General features: G+C 43.5%; 1 protein-coding gene across 2 annotated transcripts in view; it reads right to left on the minus strand.

Annotated features, from left to right (window-relative positions):
* Positions 1 to 19007, minus strand: part of trappc8 (trafficking protein particle complex subunit 8) — a 115831-nt gene extending 96824 nt beyond the window's left edge. For both annotated transcript variants that reach the window (XM_055634313.1, XM_055634312.1), the window contains exons 1-2: positions 18709 to 19007; positions 7631 to 7825 (exon numbers count right to left, since the gene is read on the minus strand). In XM_055634313.1, the coding sequence (XP_055490288.1) occupies positions 7631 to 7825; positions 18709 to 18865 (352 nt within the window). In that variant the 5' untranslated portion in view covers positions 18866 to 19007. The remainder of the gene's footprint in view (positions 1 to 7630; positions 7826 to 18708) is intronic.
* Between the last annotated feature and the right edge of the window lie 1289 nt (positions 19008 to 20296).

Consider the following 20296-nt stretch of genomic DNA (forward strand, 5'->3'; position numbering starts at 1 on the left):
GTGCCTCAGTTCAGAGATTAGTGAACAGTACAGTCCTCTCCCCCAAACTGAGCACACTCTCAAAAAGCAGAAAATTATCAGCTTACAATGATCAAACAGTATGTTTTTCCAAATTAAGACTCTGTACAAAAAGACATGCTATTTCATTTGTCCACGTCATAGGAGCAGAATTAGGCTATTCGGCCCAGTATCTGCTCTGCCATTCAAACATAGCTGATCTATCTTTCCCTCTCAACCCCATTCTCCTGCCTTCTCCCCGTAATCTTCGACACCTGTACTAATCAAGTACCTGTCAATCTCCGCTTTAAAAATACCCAATGACTTGGCTTCCACAGCCGTCTATACCAGTGATTTCCATAGATTCACCACCATCTGACTAAAGACATTTCTCATCCCCTTTATAAAGGTATGTAATTTGATCACAACTAATATGTGCCTCAACTCTATTTACATTTTCTACATTTCATTTATTAAAATACACAAAAATGTTAGTGGCTGTTTGACTGTTTTTCTCTCTCTCCCCGATAGAATGGTCCAGCTTGCTGGGCATGTCCAACAGCACTGCTAATTGCAACACATAACAGAAAAGGCATAATTTGATACTAACTGCCACATTAACTCATTTTGTTTCATATAAAATAGTCCCTTGCTTCTACCTACCAGTCTGCTACAGAAAACAAACTTTTCTCTTTCCAGTTCGTCGACAGCATAGTGACACATCTGGTAGAGCTGTTGCCTCAAATCGCTGGAGACCCAGGTTCGCTCCTGACCTCGGGTGCTGTCCGTGTGGAGTCTGCACATTTTCCCTGCGACAGTGTGGTTTTCTTCCAGGTACTACAGTTATCTGCCATATCCCAAAAGTGCAGGCTTGTAGGTTAATTGGCGTCTTAAATTATCCCTGGTATGTAGGGAGTGGATGAAAAAGTGGGATATTATAGAACTGGTGTAAACAGGTGATTGATGGTGGGCATGGACTCAGTGGGCCGAAGGGAACTGGTTGTGTATTTCTGAAGTAAATAAAGAGTTTCAGACAAAATATTTTCATGCTTGTTCCACAGATGTTGCCTGACCCGCAGAGTGCTTCCAGCATTGACTATATTTATTTCAGATTTCCAGCATTTGTGTTTTTACTTGATTTTCATTGCTCAATGAATAATGGCAAGTTCCCATCTGCAATTTCCGGGCAACGTACGAAATGTTGGATCTGCATGCTATCTTTATGCTTCACATTAGAGATTCCTCTCTACAGCGACAGGCTGTAATCTCTCTCTATTTTAACAATATTCATCTTTTCTATTCCTCCTTCGAAATTGCAAGATTTTCAGAAGGCCTTCGATACGGTGCTGCACATCAGGCTGCCAGGGAAGACGAGAGCCCATGGTATTAAAGGGAAGATACTAGCATGGATAGCGGGTTGGTTGGATGGCAGAAGGCAAAGAGTTGCAATAAAATGCGCTTTTTCCAGTTGGCTGCCAGAGACCAGTGGAGTTCCGCAAAGGCTGGGGCAGCTTCTCGTCACGTTGTATATTAATGATTTGGATGTGGCCAAGTTTGTAGATGATGCCAAAATAGGTGGAGGAGCAGACAGTGTTGAGGAAGCAAGGATCTGCAGAAGGACTTGAACAGGTTAGGAGAGTGGGCAGAGAAGTGGCAGATGAAATTCAGTAAATTGGTAATAGGAATAAAGGCGTCGATTATTTTCTAAATGGAGAGAGAATCCAGAAACACGGAGGTACAAAGGGACTTGGGAGTGCTGGTGCAGGACTCCCAAAAAGTTAATTTACAAGTCGAATCGGAAGGCAAATTCAATGCTAGCATTTATATCAAGAGGACTGGAATACAAAAACAGAGATGTAATGCTGAGGCTCTATAAGGCGCTGGTCAGGCCGTACTTGGGAGTACTGTGAGCAAATTTGGGCCCCATATCTGTGGAAGGGTGTGCTGGCTCTGGAGAGGGTCCAGAGTAGGGTTACAAGAATGATTCCAGGAATGAGTGGGTTAGCATATGATGAGCATTTGACAGCACTGGGCCTCTACTCGCAGGAGTTTAGAAGGTTGAGGGGGGACCTCATTGAAACTTCCAGTCTAATGAAAGGCGCAGATAGAGTGGATGTGGAAAGGATGTTCCCGCTGGTAGGAGAGTAGAGGACCAGAAGTCATAGGCTCAGAATTAAAGGGCGCTCTTTTAGAAAGGAGGCGAGGAGGAACCTCTTTAGTCAGACGGTCGTTAATCTGTGGAACTCATTGGCAGTGGAAGCCAAGTCAGTGGATATCTTTAAGGCAGAGATGGACAAATTCTTCATTAGAATGGGTGTCAAGGGTTATGGGAAGAAAGCAAGACATTGGGATTAGGAGGCAGAGATCAGCCATGATTGAGTGGCTGCGTAGACTCGATGGGCTGAATGGCTTAATTCTAATCTTATAATTTGTGACTTCATGTTCATCCACATTGCACCTCACCTGCTCACTCACATCATCTATTTACCTCTTTGTAGAGTTCCTCTTACTTGTTTTACTACAATCATTGTGCTATTGGACTGGCAAAAAAGATGAGATGAAACAAGTATTACAATAAAAACTCAAGAACGGGAATCCAATCACAGCAACAAATTCAACACTCAGGTTGGAATTGAATAAATACTTAAGGAAAACATTTAAGAGCCTTTGCAATTTCCTCAAAGATAGATTAACTGGACAGCATTATTAAAAATCGTGCCACAGTATGACAGGGTATAAATAAATGCAATGCTTTAAAGTTTACATGCGCCAAACTTCTTAGTTTGCTCAGAAATTAAACAATCTCTTTACAAATTAGAAATGTAAATCTTATGTCTGGAAAATTCATGTTTTGTCGAAAAAACTGACTGAGGCATAGGCGTAAACAATCTTCTAATTGGTGCCCCTAGATGCATGTTTAAGTTAGATTAGTTTACTATTCTGCTGAAACTGAGCACAATTAAACCCACTGAATCATAAAATTCACCACATTGCCACACATACCAACATTTCCCAATGTGACTCAACGAACTGGCACAAAGCACTGCTTCCGACCACAAAAGCACTAAGCAGTGCTGACTTTGTCAGAGGTATACAGTCTTGAACCTGGTCCTTCGGGCTCAAATCATCCATGCTGACCAAGTTCCCTATCTGAGCAAGTCCTATTTGCCTGCATTTGGCCCCTATCCCATTAAATCTTTCCTATCCACACATGTCTAAATAATTGTTTTAGCTTTGCAATTGTATCAGCCGTGACAGCCTCTTCTGGAAGCTCATTCCGTACATGCACCACGCTGTGTGAAGAAATTGCCAGAGCACCTTTATTAAATCTTTTCGCTCTCACATTAAACTCAATTCATGGCCTCTATTCTGGGGAAAAGACTGTCTATTTACTTGATTTTATATACCTCTTGCATCTCCCCTCAGCCTACGACATTCCAGAGAAAGAATTTGCCAGCCTATCTCCTGGCAACTCAAGTCCTGGTAACATCCTGGGTGAACCTTTTCTGCACTCTTTCCAGCTTAATGGCATCCTTTGGAAATCATCAAGGCATAATTGTGACAGACCCTTACAACATTCTCATCTTTCTTGACACGGTTCCATATGGTAGGCTAGTGTGAAAGGTTAGATCATACGGAATCCAGGGCGAGCTAGATGTGGACACATAATCGGCTTGGTGGAAGGAGTCAGAGGGTGCCAGTGGAGGACTATTATGCAGAGTCAGACCTGTGACTAATAGAGTTGATGTTGGGTCCATTATTTGTCATCCATCTTAAGAATTTGCATGACAATATTGTAAACGTCACCAGTAAATTAGTGGAGAAACCGAAATTGGTGGAATAGTGGACAGTAAAGATTTTCTAAGATTGCAGCAGGATCTAAATGAACTGGGCCAACGAAAGGCCAAAGGAATTTAAATCAAACAAGTGCAAGGTGTTGTATTCTAGAAAGTTAAACCAGAGCAGGTTTTACACAGTAAATGGCAGGGCCCCATTGAATGTTGTACCCAGGAGTACAAGAAACAGGTCCATGAAAGTGGCAACATAGGGTGTTGAAGAAGCCATTTTACATTCTTGCCTTCAATAATCTGGGCACTGATTACAGGAGGTGGGGTGTTATGTTGCAACAGTACAAAGTGTTGGCGAGGCAAAACTTGGAGTATTATGTACAGTTGTAGTTGCCCAGCTAAAGGATGTTATTAAGCTGGAAAGGATGCAGAAAAGATTTGCGAGGGTATTACCAGGATTGGAAAGCAGTGCCGGATTTAGATTAAGAGAGGCCCTAGGCTGTTCCACTTGAGAGGCCCCACCCAATCCCCCACGACTAGAGGAAGATGGAAGAGCCCACCAGATTGACACCAATTTGCAGCCGAGCGTGGCCAATGAGATACACACGATACTATACGATAGAACTTCATTAATCCCAGGAGGGGAATGTCTGTGTGTGTCTGTGTGTGTGTGTGTGTGTGTGTGTGTGTGTGTGTGTGTGTGTGTGTGTGTGTGTGTGTGTGTGTGTGTGTGTGTGTGTATTATATACACACACACACACACACAGTTATATAGTCATATATAAATATACACTGTTTTGTTTTCTCATTTATAACATTGTTTGTTTAGAGAGAGGAACTGCAGATGCTGGAGAATCGAAGTTACACAGAAAAGTGGAGAAACTCAGCGGGTGCAGCACATATTCTGTTCGGGTGAAACCCTGCTTGCGAAAGTCAAGAAGACTTTCATTGCTCTAACTCTGAAGAAGGGTTTCGGACGTGCCTATTTCCTTCGCTCCATAGAGCTGCTGCACCCGCTGAAAACATTGTTTACAGAGTACTTGTTCACATTACTGTTGTGCTCGCGAGTAAAGATTTCATTGTTCTACTGGGCGTGAGGGATAAAACTGGTGTACGCTATTTGATGGGTGGTCAGCGGTTGACGGTGGTCAGCGGGACTTTGTGGGCTGAAGGGCCTGTTTCCACGCTGTATCTTTAAATTAAACTAAAAACACTAAAACTAGGGGAAATCTAAAGAAGGGTCGCTACCTGAAACGTCACCCAATTTCTTCTATCCAGAGAAGCTGGCTGCGCCATGGATTTCCCCCGCACAATTAAAGCATGGCATAGTCTTCACCCCATCAGAGTTACCCAACCAGACGCAACTAAATTTAAGGTAGCTCTTTTTTCCCCAAGAACCCTTTTTTGCTTAAGTCAAGAGAGTTTTATTGTCATGTGTCCCAGATAGGACAATGAAGAGTTTGGTGGTGGATGGTCCAGTTTAAATTCCATTTGGAATATTTTTGGAGGACCAGGAAAGGAAGAAGCAAGTGTTACTCCAGGGAGTTACTCCAGCTCCAGGGAGTGATTCTGCGTTTGTTTTCAGCGGTTTCGGCGAGGCAGCGACCGGACAGCACTGGCGGCCAGATCTCCCACAATGCAAAGGGAGGGAGAAAATGCCCGGCGACGACCAGTTGCCATGGCAGTGCGCATGTGCAGGGCGGCACGTGCACAGCCACGGCCGATGATGTGCTGGCCGAGGTTGTGCGCATGTGCAGGGGGAGGATGTGCGGGCCTTGGCAGTGCGGATGAGGAGCGGCCGGCCGTGTCGGCGAATGAGGAGCAGGCGGAGAGTGGAGAAACAGCAGCCTGGACACGGATGGCGGGCGGAGATGGAGAGTGACAGAGAGAGAGAGAGAGAGAGAGAGAGAGAGAGAGAGAGAGAGAGAAAGAGAGGGGGGCCTGCTCAGAGTTGAACGTTAACGTCCCAGATGCTTGCCAAGGCAAAATGGCACGGCTTTTAGGTTGCCCGCAGGGACTTTAGGTCGCCATTGGCACCCGGGCAACCGTTAATTTAGAGCCCTGCAACTATAGGGGGCCTTGTCAAATACTTTACTTAAATTAAAGTACTCAACATCCATCGCCCTACGCTGATCAACCACCATTATCTCTTCAAATATACTCACCCCAGTTGGCAAGATGTGACTTCCTTAACATAGCCGTGCTGTCCTTCATTCACCCATTCTCTCTCAAATACAAGTAAATCCTATTGCTAAGAAACTTCTCCAATAGCTTCTCTACCTCAGCTCTGAGGCTCACTAGCCTATAATTTTCTACTACATTCTTCCCTTCTTAAAGAAAGGAGCATTGGCACTCTGTAGTCCTCCTTGGCCGTGCCTGCGGCCAGAGAAGATACAAAAGTCTTCAAAGATCTCCATTTCCTCTCTCAATCTTGGATAGCTGGGGAATTATCTGCCTTAAATCTACGGGACTCAACACCACCACCTTCTTGATCTCAACCTGCTCTAGCCTATTAGTACACCCCAGACAGATCTCACTATCCCCCACGGCATTCTCCTTTGTGCATTCCGATGCAAATAACTAGTTTGATACCACGCCAATATCTTGCGACTCCAAGCCCATATTCCCTGCTTTATCATTGAGTGGTTCCATCCTTTCCCTAGTCACCCTCGTGTTTTTAAACCGCCCCTTCCTTTTTCCATTCTGTCCCAAATACTACTTGAGATTTGGCCTTAACTAAATGTTTTTAAAATCCCAACACATGCAGCAACAGTTCAGGAGGAAACATGCGCCACAATTTGAGTTACTTGGATAACACTCACATGAAATAAATTTTAGTTTTGAACAACAAAACATGTTTGGATCTGGAATCATCACATGCCCAAACTGCACTTCTTGTACTCATATCACTAAAAATATATTTTGACAATCGTTTCTATTCCCTCTCCATTGCAAATAACTCAAGCCATGCTCTTGAATACAAAACCTACTTCTTGGCTTTTTTTTTGTTTAAAAACAAAAAAGGTCAAGGATGCATAACGAGATGTAACAGAAGTTGTTGATTTTGCCAAGTTTATTGTAAAAGTAAAGTGTGAACTTTGAGCTACAAGAAAACACGCATTAAGAGAACGCAAAGGCTTGAGTAGAGAGCCACGCAGTGGAAACAGTGAAGGGAACTAAGCCTCAAAGTAACTACAGGGTTGAACTCTGATATAATCAGCACTCACACCAAGCCATGGAGCATGCAATCCAGCCAGAAAAGAACTCAAAGCAGCTAAGCATCGATGCAACTCTTGACCAACTACAAGAAACTACAGAAGTATGGGAGATGAGACTTGACAATTGTACTTCAAGGTGGCATTTGCAGCTAATCTCTGCTCCAGCTAAACAATTCTAAAGATCATCTTGTGCAGGATTCATCCACAATATAATCAAAGTGATAAAAGCTATCTTTAATCTTGCACAGGATGCAAAACATTTCCAGTACGGTATCACCCATTTAGTACATTTGGACATTTTAAAAAAGACTAACAGTAGCTGCTTAAATATGATTTAGTCAATGGCATGTGCTACATGCACCTACGGGAAACTGCATTTCAGCTATTAATTACTAAGGTATATCACACGTAATGAACTCACAACCCGCAGACAGGCAAATATCAAACCCATGGTAAGAAATGTTATTCCAGGAAATTTGAAGGAAAATTGATCAGCAACTATTGGCTCAAGTACTGCTTCAATTTAATTCCCAAAACCCAAATGAATCGAAATCTCCAGCCAGTTTTCCTCAGGCAAGATAACTTTCACATGCAGAGTAACTAATAAACATGAAACCAGGAGCTTACCACTGATGTTGAGATCATAATCTCCTGCTGTAATCACATTAGCGACCAATCCTTCTGCAGGCTGGCTAGCAGAAACCACCTCACTTAACAGCTTGCGAATGGTTGTCTGCTGTGGCGGTTGAGTGACAATGCTGGTGACGCTGATCCGCAAGTTTTTAATAACGTGGCTCTGATTGTTGGGATCCCGCATGTGAACTAGATGAAGAAAAACAAAGATAAATCAATCACCTTGCAGATTCTTCAGGTTTCATTGCCATGCTCTACACTGAAGACCTCCATTCAATGACAATTATAAAGCTCCCTGATGTTAACTCAATTATCCACCATAAGAGAAGCTCACATTTCTGAAGAACATTCAGCCTATTGTGCTTGAACTATCCATTTAATTCTGCTTCACCTTCTCTTCCCCCATTGCCTTGGAACTTCCTTATGTAATTACCCTATTCCTTCTTGAATTATAAATGTAATTTATTTCCAACACCCTTTCAGGCAGTGCATTCAAATCACAATTCTGTGTGCAAGTCTCAACCCTCAGAGAACTTTATCTAACTCAGGTCTGTATTTTCTGTCCAATGAAGATGCCATCAATACAAAATTTGAATACAAAATTTGAATAGCATCAGTTTATTTCTCCTTAACCTTGTCTACCCACTTTCTCCAGATTTTCTGCTAACTCAATGCCCTAGCTGCAGTCTTATCAATCTTCTTCTATCCATTCTTCCTAATATACCATACATATATGATAAGCAGTGACCCCATGTGCCTTATTCAAAATGATCCCCGTGGTTATATTGTTGATGAAATTCAGTGTAGAAGGCAGTGGATATTTTAATAGAAATTAAAAAACTGTAAATCTGAAATAATGCAGGAAATATTCAGTAGGCCAAGTTGCATCTGCGAAAAGAGAAACAGGTCATGGTTTTGGTTTATTATTGTCTCTTTTACCGAGATCCAGTGAACAACTATGTTTTGCACTATTGACTGAAACTCAGCTCATCTGGATACAAATACTTGGAGGATGCTGCAGAAGTTAAAGCAATCAGTAACACAACAGCTTTATCTAGAAACAGGTTACGTCTGTCCTTAAAACTTGAGCATCCAGTCTGGGTAAAACTTTGGGAAAGATGTAGAGACTTCTGACAAGGATTACAAATTTAATAACAATGATTCCAGAAATGATTCATCTTACGAACTGCATGGATAAATTGGAGAAGTGCTTTTTTTAAAAAGAGTGACAGTTGAGAGTAAATGTAATATAATTGTTTCAAATTAAAAAGATAACCTGAAATAAAGAGAAACTGTTTCCTGTGAAGGTATAACAATCTCAGATGATTACTGAGACAATCAAGGGTGAATTGAAGCAGATATTTTGTACATGATTAGGATTTGGAATTTAATGCCCAGTAGAAAATGGAGACAGGCTCAATCGGAAAATACTGGAAGGTGGCCCAATAGAAATGTTTATAATTTGTGTCCTTTTTTCCCCCAATAGAACAAAATTGCAAGGATATGGGACGAACAATAGAGAGAAACAAGATGATACTTTGAAAGAGTGAGTACACTTGAATAAAACAACCAACCATATTCATTGTTTTAATATTTATTTCCTTGCTTAAATTGGGTTGATATCACACATTCCTTTTTAGAGTGGATTTAAACTGCGATATGTGGCACACAAATGTGACCACTGTTCAAGGCAGAACATTGATCACAAGCTATCCTTTGACGTAAACAGGCACCAAGATATGATGTGAACCATAGTGCATCACAATTGTAGGATTCTTATCTCCTGTCAAAGGTTGCAACTCATGTCAGAAAAGGTTTACTCAACAAAACAGAGCAATAAGAACAAGATTGCTGGTTGGATCCAGAATTCACTCAGTCACATCGAAGAGTAAGAAGAGATTAGTTTAATTTGACATTACTTTTAGCCCAGACATCATGCGCCAAAGGGCTTGTTCATCAGTGCACTGATCGATGTTCTAATATTTTATGAAATTCTAACTACATGTATATCCTAGAAAAGGTCAAGAGAGTCAAGAATGTTTTATTGTCATATGTCCAAGATAGAAAAATGAAATTCCTAATTGCAGCAGCACAGCAAAAAATGTGAACATAGTACACAGTAAATATAATAAACAAGAAAAAAAAGTTCAGTGTGTGTATATAAAGTGCCCTCCATTATGTTTGGGACAAAGACCCATCATTTATTTATTTGCCTCTGTACATCACAATTTAAGATTTGTAATAGAAAAAAAAAAATCACATATGGTTAAAGTGCACATTGTCAGGTTTTAATAAAGGTTATTTTTTATACATTGTGGTTTCATCATGTAGAAATTACAGCAGTATTTATACATAGGACCCCCCCCCCCATTTCAGGGCACCATAATTTTGGGACACCTCAAAGTCATGTAAATGAAAGTAGACATGTTTAGCATTTTGTTGCATATCCTTTGCATGCAATGACTGCTTGAAGTCTGCGATTCATGGACATCACCAGTTGCTGGGTGTCTTCTCTGGTGATGCTCTGCCAGGCCCGTATTGCAGCCATCTTTAGCTGATGCTTGTTTTGGGGTCTAGTCCCCTTCAGTTCTATCTTCAGCATATAAAAGGCATGCTCAATTGGGTTCAGATCGGGTGATTGACTTGGCCACTCAAGAATTGACAATTTTTAAGCTTTGAAAAACTTCTTTATTGCAGTAGCAGTATGTTTGGGATCATTGTCTTGCTGTAGAATGAACCGCCGGCCAATGAGTTTTGAGGCATTTGTTTGAACTTGAGCAGATAGGATGGGTCTATACACTTCCGAATTCATTATGCTACTACAATTAGCAGTTGTATCATCAATGATGATGTGGATAGGATAAGAAGATTGGTGCCTTCAGCAGTCATACATGACCAGGCAATAACACCCTCACCACCGTGTTTCGCACATGAGGTGGTATGTTTTGGATCTTGGGCAGTTCCTTCTCTCCTCCATACTTTGCTTTTGCCATCACTCTGATATAAGTTAATCTTTGTCTCATCTGTGCACAAGCCCTTTTCCCAGAACTGTGGTTGCTCTTTTAAGCACTTCTTGGCAAACTGTAACCCGACCATCCTATTTTTGCATTCAGTGGTTTACATCTTGCAGTGTAGCCTGTGTATTTCTGTTCATGAAGTCTTCTGTGGACAGTAGTCATTGACAAATCCACACCTGATACCTGAAGAGTGTTTCTGATCTATCGGATAGGTGTTTGGCAGGTTTTCGTTATTATAGAGACTCTTTCTGTCATCAGCTGTGGAGGTCTTCCTTGGTCTGCCCTTTGCGATTAGTAAGCTCATCAGTGCTCTCCGTCTTCTTAATGATGTTCCAAAGAGTTGATTTTGGTAAGCCTAAGTTTTGGCTGATGTATCTAACAGTTTTATTCTTGTTTCTCATAATGGCTTCTTTGACTTTCATTGACACAACTTTTGGTCCTCATGTTGATAAAGAAAACTAAAAGTTTCCAAAGGGGTGATGGAAAGACTGGAGGAAAGACGAGGTACTGAGAGCTTTCCTATACCCAGCGAAGCCATGCGGCCCCAACATTGTGGTGGCCTGAAATGGGGGGGGGGGGACTATGTAATCTCCACATGGTGAGATCTCCACATGGTGAAACCAAAATGTATAAAAGAACACTTCAATGAGATTGAACAATATGCACTTTATCACATGTGAGATTTAGTATAACAAATTTCGAATTGTTGAGCACCAGAGGGAAAAAAAGAACACAGACACATAAATAGTGCCATGGAACCCGACCAGTCCATGACAATGTTTTACTTAAGCCTCTTCCCACCTTGTCCACCCTCCCCTCAAATGCTCAACACAATTCATGCACATCCTATGATCACAAGTGAGACATTCGCTCCACTGAGTAAACAAGTTTCTTCTGAATTGGCCTGTGACCACCTTAAATTGATGACTGCTTGCTAGGCTCTCTCAAAACAGATTTTCTCTGTATTTATCCCCATCATTTAAACAACCTCCACTCTGTCAGCTTTCAATCTTATTTTCTGAAGTAAAAAGAGACTGAGCTTATTCATCCTTTCCTGATATATTTGCCCTTGCATTTTTGGCTTCATCCCCACAAATCTCCTCGGCATGCTTTCCAATACAACGCTACCTTTTGCCTAATACCGACCAGATATGTACGTAGCCCCTAAGTGTGCTTTACCCATGTCCCTTACAGATTTAGTATAATTTAGCTACTGTCTCATTCTCTGCAAGTAAAACCTACACCTGGCTCTGCATTTATTTTGGTTTTGTTAACCTTTAGTGATTTCTCCACACGCAGACTGGGAACCCACCCAGAAGGTCTTGCTCGCCCTCCCAAAAGAACCCTGCACTTACAACTGGGACTTGAAAATGGCGGCAAATCTGGCGACTCTGTATACTCTAAGTGTACTACTACTGTGTATTAAAACTGTATCTGAGATGCTTATCTAAGATGTATCCAAGTGCTTATGTATAGTACTGAACTGTACACAAAAATGAATTTCATTGCACCTCATTACATGCCACAATAAACCTCCACTGACTTAGTTTATAGATACAGCGCAGAAACAAGCCCTTCGGCCCACTGAGTCCGCACCGACCAGCAATCCCCGCACGCTAACGCAATCCTATACATACTTGTGACAATTTACACTTCTACCAAGCCAATTAACCTACAAACCTGTACGTCTTTGGAGTGTGGGAGGAAACCGAAGATCTCGGAGAAAACCCACACCATCCCGAGAACGTACAAACTCCGTACAGACAGCACCCGTAGTCAGCATCGAACCCAGGTCTCCAGTGCTGCAAATGCTGAAAGGCAGCAACTCTACCGTTGCGCCACTGTGCCACCCAATTATCACACAGGACCTATGCGGTTAGTCATTAAACCTTCACATTTTAGAGATACAGCACAGAAACAGGCCCTTCGGCCCACCAAGTCCGTGTTGACTCGCGATCACCCCATACACTAACCTACACACACTAGGGAACATTTTACAACTTGCCGAAGCCAATTAACCTACAAACCTTTACGTCTTTGGAATGTGGGAGGAAATCGGAGAAAACCCACGCGGCCACAGGGGGAAACGTACGAACTCCATACAGACAACCCCTTAGTCAGGATCAAACCAGGTTTCTGGTGCTGTGTCACTTTGCTGCCGCTGTGCACCAGTTAATGGTTGGTAAGGCAAGCAATCAAGGAACAAATGCTGCATTTGCATTCACTGTTTCAGGATTTTAGAATAGGAACAGGAATGTCTTCCTGCAATTGTACATGGTCATGGTGGGAACAGGTTGAGCTGCAGACATTGTGGAGCGCACGTCCACTGAAATGGAAGACGGTCACAAACTCCATAAGCAGAATCAAGGGATATGGGGAGAAGACAAACACGGGTTACTGATTGTGGATGATCAGCCATGATCACAATGAATGGCGGCGCCAGCTCGAAGGGTCAAATGGCCTCCTCTGAACTTATTTTCTGTGTATCTGTGTTTCCAAGGTGTGAATGTCACCAACAATTTGAACTGGTTCAACCACATCAACATTATGGCCAAGAAAGCATACCGACACCTCTACTTCCTGAGAAGGCCAATGAAATTTGGCATTTCTCCAATTTCTATGAAATACAGAAATTATACTATCAGTATACATCACATCTCTGTACAGTAATTGCTCTGCCCAAGACTGCAAGGATCGCAGAGTTAATGGCCTGTCCCACTGCGGGGACCTAACTCGCGAGTTTAGAAGAGTTTGCTCTCGACTCGTACTCGCTGCATGATCGACACGAGGTCCTAGGAGGTCTTTGTAACTCTCCTTCTTGCTAGAGAGTAGTCCCCGCGTATTCGAGGCCTCAGCTAGTTTGTGGCGTTTTTTTCAAATTCTGAAAACTGCCCGCAAGTGAAAAAATGTCACCATGGAAAAAAATCGATATATTTTTTCTTCATAGGTTTAGTCAAGGTACGTCGTAATGCTATCGTAGGTAGTCAAAGGCAATCGAAGGTAGTCGAAGGTAAAGCTCATTGAGAGAAAAAAGGTAAGTAAACCGACCGGTAATATTAAATGCCCGCTAAACTTGATTAAATGTGGCCTGCTGCTTAAAAGTGTCTCGACTCATTCTCCCCCCCTTCTCTCCCTCCCCCCCCGTAACTGTGTCAGCCGTCTTTGGAAACGTTTGTTCATCGCGGGTGTGAATTTCAAACAGGTGTGTGTGTGTGTGTGTGCGCGTGCACGCAGATAGTCGATCCAGCGCAGTTTTATCGCTGACAGTCGATCCAGCTCGAGGTTTTTCAGGCGAGTGCCCTGGAGCTTGTAGGTCGAAGACAGTCGCTGAAACGTTGCGTTAGTGGGACAGGCCCTTTATGGACGCAGTCCAGTCCATGATGCAAAGCAGCCACAAACCTCCTATTCGCTCAGCGACTCATTCTACACCACTCTGTCTTGCAAAAGCAACCAATATTATAAAGAATCACTCACACCCCAATCATTGTCTCGTCTCCCCTCTCTCATCCGGTAGAAGATAGAAAAGCTTGAAAGCACATGCTGCGCTTCGTTCTCGCCATCAGAATCTTGAAAGGATCTCTCGTGTGCTGAGGTCGCATTCCCGATCCTTCAATCTACCCCACTGCACTTTTATTTTTGCAGTTCATTGCCTCTGTACTTTTATTATCTGCACTTCCTCTATAACTGCAACACAATATTTTGCATTCTGTTTATTTTCTCTATTGCACTACCTGTTGTACTGTATTCATGTACAATGTGTTTGCACTTATTTACGGTATGATTTGCCTGGATAGCGTGCAAAACAAAGTATTGTATCTCAATACACGTGACAATAATCTTTTCTACATTCAATGTTCAAATGCACCTAGTGGTGTGAGAAACAGGTTCAAATGTAGTTTTCAAAATCGAAAGCTGAATAATTTGCCGTCGAAAAATGTGGCTGCATAGAAGGAGCTAGAATTTTTTTTAACTTGGGCACCTACACAAAAAGTCAGCATTGGCTCAACAAGCATGAGGATTACAATACAGAAGAATAGGATCCTTCTGTATTGTAACAGGACAGCACAGTGGCACAGCTGCTAGAGATGCCACCTCACATCGCCAGAGTCCCAGGTTCAATCCTGACCACGGATGATATCTGTGTAAAGTTTAGACATTCTCCCAGTGACCGTGTAGGTTTCCTCCAGGTGATCCTGTTTCCTCTCACATCCCAAAGACATGCTGGTTTGTTAGTTAATTGGCCTCTAAAATTGCTCCTAATGTGTCGGGAGTGGATGCAAAAGTGAGATAACATGGAACCATCCTCCCACAATTCGAGAGCAGTCCTGTAGATTACTTTCTATCTCATTGGAGACCCTCAGACTATCTTTGATCGTACTTTGCTGGCTTTACCTTGCACTAAACGTTATTCACTTATCATGTATCTATACACTGTAAATGGATTGATTGTAATCATGTATTGTCTTTCTGTTGACTGGTTAGGACGTAACAAAGAGCTTTGTACTGCACCTTGGTACACGTGACAATAAACTAAACTGAACTAGTGTGACCGGATGATGGATGGTCAACATTAATTTGGTGGGCCGAAGAGTCCGCTTCCATGCTGTATCTCTAAACTAAACTGAACACTAACAAGCAGACAACTTGAGTGTTAAACATTTTAAACCACAGCAGCCTTTGAGGAATTGGAAGCATGCATTTCAAACCATGTGCACATGTACATCGCATGAATTAAATTTGGAGCTGAAACAGGCTAATCAGAGAAAAATATCATAAATTGTAAATTAAGGTCAGATGTTTTTCACAGCAGGAAGCATTCTCTCCATCATATCAGAATTTGTGGTTTTGTGCAGAATCCCAAGCACAAAGATAAATGATCCAGGAATAACGTTTTTCCACCATAGAAGGCAGTGGGTACATGTCAAGAGGAGTGAGTTAATGCAAGTACTATAACAACATTTAGAATACATTTGAACTGGTACACAGCTAAGAAAGGTTTAGCAGGCTCTAACATGGGCAGGTGGGACTAGCATAGATACGACATCTTGGTCAGCATGGATAAGTTAGGCCAAAGTTTCCATTCTCTATGCCTCTGTGTCTCAGATGGGACAAACTGGTGCTGCCTTTAATATGAAATGAATATCTTATCTGCCATCTCCACTGGATGAAAAAGATCACATAACACTGTCAAAAAGCAGTTCTCCCCAATATCCTTCTCAAATAACAGTTCTCCCTAACATCCTGCTGAAAACACATCACTCGACAAACATATTTTAAATGATTAATCCTTCTCCCATTGCTGCTTCAGGAACTTGTCATGCACTCATCACCAATATTACAAAACTGACCACAATCTCACTGGCTGCAAAATATTTTGATATCCTGTAAAGATGTGAAAGTTATAAAAACACAAGCCTTTGTTCACATTAAAAAAGATACACAGTGCCCTTCATAATGTTTGGGACAAAGACCCATCATTTATTTATTTGCCTCTGTACTCCACAATTTGAGATTTGCAATAGAAAAAAAAAATCACATGTGGTAAAAGTGCACATTATCAAATTTTAATAAAGGCCAATTTTATACATTTTGGTTTCACCGGGTAGAAATTACATAGAAACATAGATAATAGGTGCAGGAGTAGGCCATTCGGCCCTTCGAGCCTGCACCGCCATTCAATATGATCATGGCTGATCATCCAACTCAGTATCCTGTACCTGCCTTCTCTCCATACCCCCTGATCCATTTAGCCACAAGGGCCACATCTAACTCCCTCTTAAATATAGCCAATGAACTGGCCTCAACTACCTTCTGTGGCAGAGAATTCCAGAGATTCACCACTCTCTGTGTGAAAAATGTTTTCCTCATCTCGGTCCTAAAAGATTTCCTCCTTATCCTTAAACTGCAGCTCCTTGTTCTGGACTTCCCCAACATCGGGAACAATCTTCCTGCATCTAGCCTGTCCAACCCCTTAAGAATTTTGTAAGTTTCTATAAGATCCCCACAGCAGTGTGTTTATATACAGTTTAGTTTCCCCCCCCCCCCCCCCCCCCCCCCCCCCCCCCCCCCCACCATCATATTTGTGACACAGCAATGTCATGTAAATGAAAGTAGTCATGTTTAGTATTTTGTTGCATATCCTTTGCATGAAATGACTGCTTGAAGTCTGCGATTCATGGACATCACCAGTTGTTGGGTGTCTTCTCTGGTGATGCTCTGCCAGGCCTGGATTGCAGCCATCTTTAGCTTATGCTTGTTTTGGGGTCTAGTCCGCTTCAGTTCTATCTTCAGCATATAAAAGGCATGCTAAAAAAAGGCACTCAAAAATTGACATTTTTTTAGTTTTGAAAAACTCCTTTGTTATTTTAGCAGTATGTTTGGGATAATTGTCTTGCTGTAGAATGAACTGTCGGCCCATGTGGTTTGAGGCATTTGTTTGAATTTGAGTAGATAGGATGTGCCTATACACTTCAGAATTTATTATGCTACTACCATCAGCAATTGTATCATCAATGAAGATAAGTGAGCCAGTAGCTTCAGCAGCCATACATGCCCAGGCCATAACACCCCCATCACCGTGTTTCACAGACGAGGTGCTATGCTTTGGATCTTGGGCAGTTCCTTCTTTCCTCCATACTTTGCTCTTGCCATCACTCTCATATATAAGTTAATCTTCGTCTCATCTGTCCACAAACATCTGTCCATAACTGTTAAATATTTGGCAAACTGTAACCTGGCCATCCTATTTTTGCAGTTAACCAGTAGTTTGCATCTTGCAGTGTAGCCTCTGTATTTCTGTTCATGAAGTCATCTGCGGACAGTGGTCATTGACAAATTCCACACCTGACTCCTGAAGAGTGTTTCTGATCTGTTGGACAGTTGTTTGGGGATTTTTCTTTATTATCGAGAGAATCCTTCTGTCGTCAGCTGTGGAGGTCTTCCTTGGTCTGCCAGTCCATTTGCAATTAGTAATGCTCTCACCAATCACCAACGCTCTCTTTTTTCTTAATGATGTTCCAAACAGTTGATTTTGGTAAGCCGAAGGTTTGGCTGGTTGGCTGATAAGCCGAAGGTAAGCCGAAGGTTTGGCTGATGTCTCTAACAGTTTTATTCTTGTTTCTCAGTCTCATCGTGGCTTATTTGACTTTCATTGGCACAACTTTGGTCCTCATATTGATAAACAGCAATAAAAGTTTCCAATGATGGAAAGACTTGAAGAAAGACTAGATGCTGAGAGCTCTCTTATACCTGCATTAAGGAGGCAATTGAACACACCTGAATTACAAATGCCTGTGAAGCAATGTGTCCCAAACATTATGGTGTCCTGAAATGGGAGGACCATGTATAAACTCAGCTGTAATTTCTACATGGTGAAACCAAAAAATGGCCTTCAATAAAATCTGACAATGTGCACTTTAACCACATGTGATTTTCTTCTATTACAAATCTCAAATTCTGGAGTACAGAGGCAAATAAATAAATGATGGGTCTTTGTCCCAAACATTATGGAGGGCACTGTAACACTCTCACAAAAACTCCAGTGACACTTGTCCAACGCGCAGAACTGGAGGTCTACTGTCATTTTTCACGATCAAATTTATAGCCAAAGAATCGTCGATGTTGTCGGGGTTGTCAATAAACCTCGCAGCCAATATGAACAGAGTAAGCACTGACAACCAACAAATTCGTGACGATAATTATAAGGCATGACAATCGGGGATGGGGAAAGAGTGGTGGCATGGAGAGGTGAGGGACTAGGGGGCGGGGATGTTAAGTGTCATCCCGGGGCGGCCTAGTAGGACACGGGGGTGGGACGGGGACCTCATAGACACTGAGCCTCTCGCGGGGGGGGGGGGAGGGGGGCACGGGGAGTTGACGGGGGAGGGAGGGAGGGAGGGGACCGAGACCCTCACGGCGGAATAAGGAGGCGAGGAGAGTGTTATTCTGGTGGGGCCTAGTCGGACACGGGTGAGAGGGGTCGGGGACGGGTCCCTCTCACTGCTGTCCCGCAGCAGTCTGGCCGCACGGGCTCCGGTCCGCCGCGCCGGCACCAACCTTCGGACGTGAGGCGGCAGAAGGGCCGAACCAGCTCGGCGAACGACAGGTTGTTTTTCCGCGTCGAGCCGTCGGCGGCCTCGCTGCACAGCACGGCCACCATGGGAACGAAGGTGTCCTGGATGAACTCCTGGACGCTCTGCACGCACTGAGCCATCCCCGCACTGCAACGCCGACAGTCGGCGGCTGTTCGCTGGGCGAGCTGAGTTCAGGACCGGCCCACTGCAAGCGGCGCCATGTTGGGGCCAGCGCCGTCCCTCCCGTCAGCCCCGCGCCGCCTCACGTGACCGGAACCCGGCCACGGCCACGCCCCCTCTTCGCCTAACGGCAACTGCGCCTGCGCGCGGGGTCCAACTCCCAGGGCCGAGGTGTCAATCATCGAAGCGGGGTGGGGGAGGGGCGCAGTCTCCGGGGCGCGAGGTGTCAATCGCACATCGTTCCGCCCATTAATCCCCACGTGATCTCAACCCAGTCCCAGTCCCCGCCACCGATGTACGCGCCTGCGCACTGTAGCTCCCTCGGTAGCGGCCGCAAACAAGCCCCGCCCATGGGCTCCGCGCCTGCGCACTGCACTCCTTCATGCACCGTCACAGCCCCTTCGGCCCGGTATGTCCATGCCATTATTTACACTACTAGTAATTGGTTCCCAGTCTTGAACGCTCTTTAAACGTTGCTCGCACGACATTTTAGTGTCTCTTAAACCTCAGTTTTTGGCCCTCTCCTCTTTTCACTCTATTTGCTCCCACTCGGTTCCATCTTTAGGAGCACGGGATTTCATTCCACTTTTATGCTGACGACAGTCAGCTTTATGTGCCTCTTGGAAAGGGGGGTGTACACTCTGTCGGGCTCTTGCTTGAGTGTCTTAGTGACATAAAGGCCTGGATGTCACTGAACTTTTTAAAATTTAATGATGACAAGACGGAGGTAATGATCTTTGGTGGCACCTCTGGGGCCCCCCTGTTGATCTAGGCTCTTTGTCTGCATATCTCAAACCTAACATCACGAACCTGGGGATTAAAGTGGACCCTGAGCTTAGATTTGACTGTCAGGTAAGGGCTGTTGTTAAATCTGTTTTTTTCCATCTGAGGCAGCTGGCAAAAATAAAGCCGATTTTGTCGAGGCAGCACTTTGAGACGGTAATCCACGCCTTTGTTACCACTCGGCTGGATTACTGCAATGCACTGTATCTGGGGGTTGGTCGGTCCTCCATCGCCCGTCTCCAGATGGTACAGAATGCAGCTGTTCGTCTCTTGACTGGCACACGAAAGCATGATCATGTTTCACACCTTTTGGCCTCTCTCCACTGGCTGCCTGTTCAGTATAGGATTTGTTTTAAAATTATTTTATTTACTTTTAAATCCCTAAATGGTCTTGCCCCGTCCTATCTATCTGAGCTTCTTCACCCTTATACACCCTCCCGCTCTCTCAGGTCAGATGATCAGCTGCTCCTGATTGAGCCAAAAACTAAGCGGAAGCTCAGAGGGGACCGTGCCTTTGCTGTGTCGGCTCCGAGATTGTGGAATGAATTGCCTCTGCACGTTAAACAGGCTCCTTCTCTAGCTGTTTTTAAGTCACTCCTGAAGACATA

Source organism: Leucoraja erinacea, chromosome 4 (genome assembly GCF_028641065.1).
Source record: "Leucoraja erinacea ecotype New England chromosome 4, Leri_hhj_1, whole genome shotgun sequence".
NCBI lineage: Eukaryota > Metazoa > Chordata > Chondrichthyes > Rajiformes > Rajidae > Leucoraja > Leucoraja erinaceus.